This window comes from Tenrec ecaudatus, chromosome 2 (assembly GCF_050624435.1).
Source record: "Tenrec ecaudatus isolate mTenEca1 chromosome 2, mTenEca1.hap1, whole genome shotgun sequence".
NCBI lineage: Eukaryota > Metazoa > Chordata > Mammalia > Afrosoricida > Tenrecidae > Tenrec > Tenrec ecaudatus.
The window spans coordinates 197,518,603-197,528,357 of record NC_134531.1 but is presented as its reverse complement, the minus strand read 5'-3'; the positions used below and the strand labels follow the sequence as shown (position 1 = coordinate 197,528,357).

Below are 9,755 nucleotides of genomic sequence, written 5' to 3'. Positions count from 1 at the left end.
GGATGGGATGCTGGCCAGTTAGAGACTGTAATGCAAAGTTAGGATGAGGTACTTGCAGACAGGTAGACAGCCCTGTCAGAGGGATGAGAGCTATAAGTCAGGAGCAGGGAAAGGGAACAGACAAGTGTGGGAGAAGACAAGTGCATGACTGTTGGTAGAAAAGGAGGGACTGACCTCCAAGTTGGGAGCAAATGACTAAAATTCCTTTAAGACCCTTAAGGGGGAGTATACCGGGCAACACTGAATAAGCTACCCTGACTTGGGTTTCTGGACACACCCTGGGGAGCCAGGCCAAGTGCCATACAACACTGGGCATTGACTCCTACACCTTCAAGGCACACAACACTCTCCAAAGGCCTCACCAGAGGGATCTGATGTGGAATTCCCTAGGTGAACTAATATCTACCTCTGATAAAGTTAAAAGTTTATTGTGCCAACCTGACTGATAAACACATGTGGGGTTAATTGAAGGGCGGAGAGATAAAGGGCTCAGTGAGCCTCGCCTTTCTACTTCTTAGGTCTCTTGATTTCTGATGGTTGGACCAGGATGCAGCTGCCTAGCCAGTTCCCTGCTTCAGCTGGCAAGGCTGACTTCCTGCAAGACATCCCTGAGGAGAAGCCACATGGATCTACCCCAATGCAGTCCTGAGTGTTGGAGTAGTAGTGTGGAGGCCCCTGCCAATGCTGAGATGCTTACACATTCATTGATTTGGCTTTCCTCCTTCAGTCGACATCATTGTGTGTGTTTTGTGAGATGGAGGAGGACTTTGTGGATTGGTGTGGGACATATGGGCTAATATTGAACTTGTGGGCTTAGTCAGCACTGGGTTTGGCTATTTTCTTGATATGCACTTACCTTTTATATAAAACTCTCCCTTATGCATATGAGTTTCTGTGGATTTGTTTCTCTAATGTCCTCAGACTAACCCAACCTCAAACATACCTATAACCCAAAGACTTCAGAGAGAAAATTCATGGTGTTTGAAGAAGCAGACAACTGCAATACCCAGTGTATTGAGCTGTCGGTACATGGGGAGACATGGACTTAGTGCATCGATGTCCTCTATGTGGTATTAAGGCATATTTTTCCAGCAGAACTATAACTGACATTCTCAGTGAATATTATTGTAAATTTTCCCTAACAACCAACTCCCATTATTAGTATAAATAGTGTCCACCCACATAAGGATTTATTCTGCACAAGTGAATAATTCAAGTATTACGATATGTAGTTAGCCTGCACTGGCCCCACATCACTCTCTCAATATTTTAAAAATTAGTCCTAGGGACTAGGACTAGGACATCTTTATGATCTAGGGAGATGATTGATAAGACTCTGTACCATGAATTAACCGTGTCTTTTAAGAGAGCCAAGACAGAATAAAAAAGAAACCAAAAGAAAACATAGATCCAGAAATGGATTCGGGGTTCACACTAAATCCTGGCTTCAATTTAAGAACAGTTAATTCTTACATCAGTCCTCACCCCAGGAAGGGAACAAAAAGGTTCTGGCGATGTAGAAAAGTGTGGTGAAGAAATGAGTTGGTTCCCAGATATGAGGCAGAATAGTGCCTAGTGTCTTAAAGGCTTGTTTACACATAAGCGGCTATCCAAGTGAGATGTCAACTAAGTCTACATGCAAGAAGCACAACAATACCCGTGACCCAAGTATTATAAACCATACAACCCAAAGCCGAAGGAGGGAATGGTATCAGAGCCTAAATTGTGAGATTCTGGGTTGAAGAAAGCTATGGGTGAGAGTGGAAGCACAAGAAACATTGGTGACATCTGCACAGGAAATAATCCTCCTGGGATTTCCCTCTAGTGTGTCCATAATGAAGGGACGGGAAGAAACTGATTACCAAACAGAGTGCATTGGAGAGATGACCGTAGGAGATCAAAATGATAAACCTGACTTGAATGGTTGATACCTTGCCACTTGATTCCCCATTTGATACGTGTTAAGCCTGATTAGATTTTCAACGTATTCTGTGCGTGTGCATTTTCCCCCCTTTTGTATTGACGTTTATTGAAGATGTATTTTGTCATTGGGGGTAGCCATCTTGAATTTTTGTTATATGCTTTTCTGTTTTTTGTTATAAGAAACCCAGGATCGACGATCCTATGGAGACCTTAAGTAGAATACGGCTTCCTGGGGTGTACGGTGGGGGAGGGGAGGGGAAGGGAAGCTGATCAAGGGAGTGTAAGAAAGAGGGAATGTTTTGAAATTGATTGTGGTGGCAATGGCGCAATACTGCTTGATGTAATTGAAATATGGAATGATATGGTATCCGTATTGGCTCCCAATAAAATGGTTTGGAAAAAAAAAGAAGTAATTCATCCAAAACCTTCACCTCCAACAACAACAAAATAAAACAGAGGATAACCACAGACCAAAAGAACGCAGAAAATAAAAACTACAACAGATTTAAAGTGGGCCATAAGCGAGAACAAATGATAAGGTGTTAAAGTTAAATATTAACCTAACTCCACCTGCGTAAATCCACTTTGCAATGTTTTCTATATGGAGAGTGTTCACATCCTTGGTCAGTGGTCATAGGGCATTCTCTGGAGGCTTAATTCAAGCGGGATCCTGTAAATACATTTGAGGCTCATTGTCATCCATAGCCTTCTGCAAGCCAAGTTGTGACACATTACCTGTTTATTACCTTCCCACTCATCCATGCACCACATTTCTTGAGAAAGGGCCATTTCCTTCAGACTATGGTCTACATCCAATATATATAAAGGTTCTAGCTGTTTTATCTCTTCTCTGCACTCTGCATCTGGTTTGTTAAGTTCTGGGAACTTGAGATCTTATAACCTGATTTAAAAAACAAAACAAAAACCAAAAACCTCTGTAGCCTGTGACACAGCATCATGCTATCTGGTCTGCCAATTTGGCTTTGTCACCTCTTGCAGCAACATGCATCATGGGAAGTTTCCAACTTGATCCCCCACCCATGGATTTGGGACTCTCCAATTTTCGCAATCATGTAATCTACTTTTGAGATAGTAAATGAGTTCTGTAAGATAGTGCAGTGGCTTTTGAAGTGTAGTGAGGGAAGGAGAAGCAGTGGATGAAATAGTTTGGAAAATTTGAGAAATTGGTACCGTTTGAACCTCAGATTCATAGGAATAAGCTTTGTTTTGGTCTTTCATAAAGAAGTTATTGATTTATCTTCCATAAATTTTCATCTGATGTGATTTCATTTTTTGTCCATATCGAAGTATTTCCTGATTTCTCTTATCATGTCTTTCTTGAGCCATTGGGGTTTTTAATAGTACGTTGCTTAATTTAGTGTGGTGCTTATGTTTTTGTATTGAGGTATATAAAATCGGGGACAGACTGTGTTCTTGCAATGTTATAACTCACTCCTTGTTATTTGCTTTTAGTCTGAAGCCTAGCAGCAATGAGGACTGTCACCCACAGGTTAATCAAAATGTTACAAAGGGATGAGGTATACCCAGAGTAGCACCTTGTCACGCAAACTGCATCCACCTCAGTTCAAATTTCCATCATCTCCCATCTCAAATATTATAACTATTTAATTGACTTCCCAATCCCTCAGAGTCAGATTATGTAATTACTCAATTGGCTTCCCATTTAATAAGAATTAAACATGCAGTTCTTGTCATAGTTCACAAGGACTATGACTTCCACCTAGTCCCATCACTGTTTTCTGAATTACCCACATCTATTTAAAACATAGAATCTTCCCTCTGACTCTTTTCCCCCCCGAAACAATCTTGCAAATTGCAAAGAAAGCTGAAATATTAAAAACTAGAACACACTTAAAATGGTCCAGACGGGAGATCAAATGACGTGGCGTTAACTTTTGGCCTCACTGCGTCTATAACATGCACTTTCCAGTTCTTCTCATGTGGTGATATGCTTTGTACGTCCATCACTGCTTTTTAGCGATGTGTAGTCCTCCATTGTATGTATGTACTACAGCATTATGTTTCAATTATAGTTTTCCACAATTATTTGAAATCCCTTTGTAATATGGTGCGTAGAATATGTATATTAAATACATTCACTAAGTGATTTTTATTAACTAACATGTGAAAACTATGATTGAATTAATTTTAATTCATTAATGAATTTTAAATTAATACATTCAGTATCTTTGTGCAAAAAACCCTGACTGCCTCATAAACGTTGATATCACTTTTTATTACAAAGAACCCCAAACCCACTGCCATAGAATTGACTCCAAATAATTACAAACCCACTGCTACTGAGTTGATTCCAATTAATACTAACCCTCTGTAGGGCTTCTGAGATTGTAAATCTCTCTCTCTCTTTTTAAACAAGAAGTTTACTTAAATAATGAGACACTTGACTTGTAGGGAAAACTATCTAGGCTTCATTTCTTTGAGAGTAATTTACTCCTATTAAAGACAGCTCTGTACAAGAAAGTTAAAAACTTGTCCTTCATTTTACAACGATAAATGAAGAACATTAAAAATCTCAAATCAGACAAGGCATGTATAGATTTTTAAATTTTTATTTTTGTTGTTAAACAGCGAGAGCAAAATAACACACTGGACTGAAAAGAGAAGAGGTGAACAAGCTTATCGCTAACGGCGAAGGGTTTTCACACAACACCCAGTATCCCCTCCCATCTCCACGTGATGCGATCAAACTATGCCATTAGCCATTTAGTAAAACATCAAAACAGAGGGGAAAATACAGTATGCCTGCGCACATGCACCAGTTACTGTATGTGCAGTAAAGGAATGGCGAGTGGAAATGAAAGAAGTAGTCATGATGTGGTGGAATCTAATTGTGGTTTTCTGTTGAGAATGGATTCTTGGTTGGTAGGAAAAGAGCTCTGGAGGTAGAGAGCAGGCTCCCTTTTAGAAGACACCTCTCGTCTGCCACTAGAACACATCAATTGTATCATCATCCTCCATTTCCAACTGTGCAGGTGTGACTGTTTTCATTGATTGGTTGTCCATCAAAGCAGACTCTGATCTGCCTCATTGACAAACCCTGTGATTCACAATAGGCTTTCATTTTACTAAGTGATGTATGCCTCTTAATCTTAAATTGCACACCAGAACCATCCTACCCTGCCACCTTCAAATTAATAAGATCATTGTTCTCAGTCTTGACTCCTTTCTTGGGTTTCTTCTCAGCCATGGCGAGTGCTGGAGTCTGGTTCTGGATTCTAAAATTTTTTTATGTGACTTAATATTATTTTTTGATGAAGGGTTCTTATTTCTTGTTTGTGTCTGAATTGAATTAACTCTCTAACTTCATTTTCAAAAGGTTCTTCTGTTTTAATTTGGGTCTCCAATATAGTTTCATCATTGGCAAACTGTCCAAGATATAATTTAATAAATATTTAAAATATACTTAAATGCAAAGTTAATACTTGGGAATGTATTACAGATGTACAAGTATGTTTTTTGTTGTGTAACAAACACGCAAAAACTCACTGTCATTGAGTCTATTCAGACCCAGGTGCCCAATGGGGAGTATATTGAAGATGACTATACAACTTAGGTTTGAAAATAAACCCTGCGATTTTATTATTGTTGGAGTATGTCGAGTCACCTAAAACTTGTTAAAATCCATGTGCTTAGACTTCTTTCCCATAGATTCTGAGTCCTGGGGTCTCGGGGGAGGGCTGTTATAGTAATCTTATAGGACAGAACAGAACTGTTTTTGTTTTCTGAGGCTATAAATCTTTACAGGAGCAGAAAGCCTCAACTTTCTTGTGCTGAATGACTGACAGATTTGAATTGCTGATCTTATGGTCATTAGCAGGCCACTAAATCACCAGGTCTCTTTGCAATAAACAAGAAGATACATGAAATTATCATAGGTTAATTTTGTAGTTTGTCTAAACCTGAGAAAACTGAGTCAGAGTTGGATTTTATGCTAACTTAGATGTTATTCTGCTCCTGAGAGTCTTGAATTGCATATTTAGAGACTGAGGACAAGAGAGTTTTTTTTTTCCTTTTTAAATGAAGTAATATTAATAGAATTAAAGTAATTTGAGACCCACAAACATTTATTTAAAGGTTAAGAAGTCTAAAAGTATCTATGGAACATTAAAGCTGATAAGGATTGAGTTTTGTTTCCCAGGAAGATTACGAGTTACATGTGGAGAAAAAAAACAAGTACCTGAAGTAGAAAAAGTGACATGTAAGAAGGTAGACGGAAACTGCAGTGAAAGCAACCAGGACATAACCAATAAACTGAAGTAAGAGCAAGGAGAGATCATCAAGGAGATAGCATTTCAATAGATGGGCGTGTGCGGCAGATGTTATCCAGGTTGAAAGCAAGCAATCAATGCCAACAACCAAAAGCAATTGATAAAATTAGCTGAAATAGTTGAAAAAACCAGTCTGGCTATAGTGTAGAGTAAATCAAAGGTGACTATAGAATTCAGGGTTGAAAAGGAACATTGGTATCATAAAATCATATACCTTGACCCATTTCCCAAAGAGTCTAAGTCATAAGATTTAGGGGGATGTTCAGGAAACTAGACATTTATGTTGTGATGGGTCAATTTGGGTAATACTGTTAAACAGGAGCTTCTTCAAAGGTATCAGGAATATATTTATTTTCCACTGCCCACTTTCCCCCCAAAATGACTTTATCGGGAGTTAATACAGCTATAATACCATTCCATAGTTCAATCTCATCAAGCAGTATTGTATAATTCCTGCCACAATCAGGTTCAGAACATTCTTTTCCTTCTTGAACTCCTTGATCTCAGCTCCCTGTTACCTCACCGCTGTACCCCGCACCCCCCAGAAACCCTTATTCTGTTTGCTGTCAATCTGCGTTTCATATACCGAAAAACAGACAGACATAAAATAAAATTTCAAGATAGTCACCCCCAATGACATAGTATATCTGATATAAACCCCAATATGAACAAACAAAAAGCAAAAAATACAGAAAATGTTGAAAACCAGAGCAGGTGTAGCATGCATCCAAGGGGAGATGAACTGACAAAGATTTAACCCTTCAAGTCAGGTTTGTCATTTTGATCTTCTGTAGTCATCTCTCCAACGCACTGTTTGGTGACCAGTTTCTCCCCATCCCTCCATTGTGGATAGAGGGCAATCACCAGAGGCTTGTTCCTATAGATCCCACAAACATATCTTGTGCTTCCACTGTCTTCCATAGCCTTCTGCAAAACAAAATCTCACGGTTTAGTCTCTGATACAATTCCCTCATTCAGCTGTGAATTCTATGGGTTACAATCCTTTGGTCACTGATGTTCATGTGCTTCTTCCATACGAACTTAGTTGACATCTCACTTAGACAGCTGCTTATTTGGAAACAAACCTTCAGGACCCCAGACACTTTTATCTAGATGGAAGGACACTATTGAATGTCTTCACCTCCCTTTGCTACAGCATATTCATATCTTCTGTGTGCCTTTCCTGAGGGCAAATATGGAGAACCCGGCCTTTTTGGTGCTCCTTGAGGATCCAGGCAAGGTGCCGTGGAACACTGGTGCAGTGAATGCTGCATCTTCAAGGTGCATAGCACGCTCCAGAGTCTGCTTCAGTGAAATCTGATTCTGTAAACCCACAGGTGAACTGGGCTTTACCTCAGACACACTTGAACCTGATGACTTAAGACTAAAAATTCATGTTTTCTGAGGAAGCAAACGACAACTGTACGAAGATTGCTGAATTGTTGGTAGGCAGACAACCATGGTTTTACTACATCGATGCTCCATATGATGTGTTAAAATTTATATTATTTATGCAAACCTGTGGCTAACATTCACAGTGAGTATTATTTTAAATTTTATACCCCATTTGAGGTATACTTCCCATTATTGGAAAATTAAAAAAAAGAAAAGGAAAAATATATAATTTTTTGTTTTGAGGTGGAGAAAAAGAAGTGCAAATTTTAATTTTTGTTACTAGCGTTAACATAAGTGGGAAAACAATACAAAAATTAGGGTTTTTTTTAAAAAAAGCAAATGTCTATCACCTTTTCTGTTTAATTATCAACTGTCTCCCCAAAACTTTCTTCAAGGCCCCTATCACCTCCTTATTTCTCAGACTATAAATTAAGGGGTTCAACGTAGGAGTTATGAGAACATCAAAAACAAAGAGATGCTGGTCTACCTCTTGAGGAAGAGAGGAGCCTGGGGTCATGTAGATAATCATGGCTGGACCAAAGTAGAGGCTTACCACACCGAGGTGAGAGGAGCAGGTGGCCAGAGCTTTGTTCTTGCCCTTAAGGGAGTTCATGTGGCGAACAGTGAGGAAGATGAGGATGTAGGAAGTCAGGATGAGCCCAAAAGGAATAAGAAGAAAAACAATGCCTGACACCAATATTACTTTCTCATACGTGGAAGTGTCCTCACAAGACAGCTTCAGAAGAGCCATGACTTCACAAAAAAAATGGTGAATCTTCCTGGAGTCACAGGTAGAAAAGTGCATGGCATACATGGTGTGCATCAGAGAGACAAGAACCCCTGCAGCCCAGGAGCTGGCAGCCATTTGCAGACAGACCCTGGGGGTCATGAAGACTGGGTATCTCAGGGGGCTACAGATGGCCAAGTATCGGTCGAAGGCCATGAGGGTCAGGAGAACACACTCGGCAACTCCCAGCATCAGGTAAAGGAAGATCTGGACTCCACAGCCAACGCGAGAGATGCTTCTGTGTCCTGTGAAGAAGTCAGCCGCCACCTTGGGGACCGTGGTGGAGATGAGCGTCAGGTCCATGAGGGAGAGCTGGCTGAGCAGGAAGTACATGGGGGTGTGCAGGTGGGTACCAGCCCAGATCAGCAAGATCAGGATGGAGTTCCCAGTGAGGGCCACCATGAGAATCAGGAGGACAAGGGCAACAAGGAAACCAGGATGCTGGGAGTCAGCGAAGAGGCCTAGCAGAGTGAAGTCTGGGCTGGCGGAAAGGTTTCTCCGCCCCATAGCTCAGGTTACTGGCTGTAACTGGAGGGGCACTGCAGAAGGAAACAAGAACTAGAACTCCTTACTTTCCCTAGAAATGCATCACTGCTATAAATCACTTTCTCAAACTTAATATTTACTAATTAAGTGATTCCAAAGTTTTCAACATATTTGGAAAGCTTCATGGCATGGTTTCTAGATCCATTGTTAGGGGACTCATAGGAGCAACCGTGTGTGCGAATTTAGGACCATATTCCTCAGGGCCCTGAAGGTGACTTGCACTGGCTCTTATGGCCCACATGATACAGTCGTCAAAGTAGATTCATCGGAGACTTTACAGTTTTGGTTTTGGAAATTGCAGTGTCAGTTTTTGGGTAGTAGACATCAATTTGGACCTGATTAGTTCTACCAAAGCTGCCATCTTGTTACTTTCTTCCCTGCAAAATAAACCAACTGGAGTGAATCTTTCTTTAATATTCCTTATCACTTCATCTTATGTGTTGGTTTATTTTTTCTTTGATATGTCATTAAATAATTCCTTAGGGATGATGCAAGAGTAATTTAGGAGAAAGAGTTATGGCACTAAAAGGGAATTGGTGTAGAATTAGGAATATCTTTATTTGTAGAACCTTAGTAGAAATTATTTTTTTGCTCTTTGATAGCTGTCACCCGGTCAGCCCCGGACTCATGGTGACCACACGCCTACTAGAACAAAGGCTGCCGTGATTTGTGCCCTCCTCGTGCCTGACTGTGGGGCCGATCATTGTTGTCCATAGGGCTTTCACCGAAAGATGTTTGGAAGAAGATCATCAAGATTTTATTATTATTCCGCTTTGTCTGGAAGCTCACTGAGA

General features: G+C 40.2%; 1 protein-coding gene across 1 annotated transcript; it reads right to left on the bottom strand.

The window, feature by feature from the left end:
- Positions 1–7,974: 7,974 nt before the first annotated feature.
- LOC142440308 (olfactory receptor 2T29-like) lies at positions 7,975–8,922 on the bottom strand. Its single transcript, XM_075542781.1, has one exon. It carries the CDS (start codon positions 8,920–8,922, stop codon positions 7,975–7,977), a length of 948 nt encoding a protein of 315 aa, XP_075398896.1.
- Between the last annotated feature and the right edge of the window lie 833 nt (positions 8,923–9,755).

Bases quoted from the DNA above. Each gene is read 5' to 3' on its own strand.
- LOC142440308 (XM_075542781.1), bottom strand. From the start codon at position 8,922: ATGGGGCGGAGAAACCTTTCCGCCAGCCCAGACTTCACTCTGCTAGGC.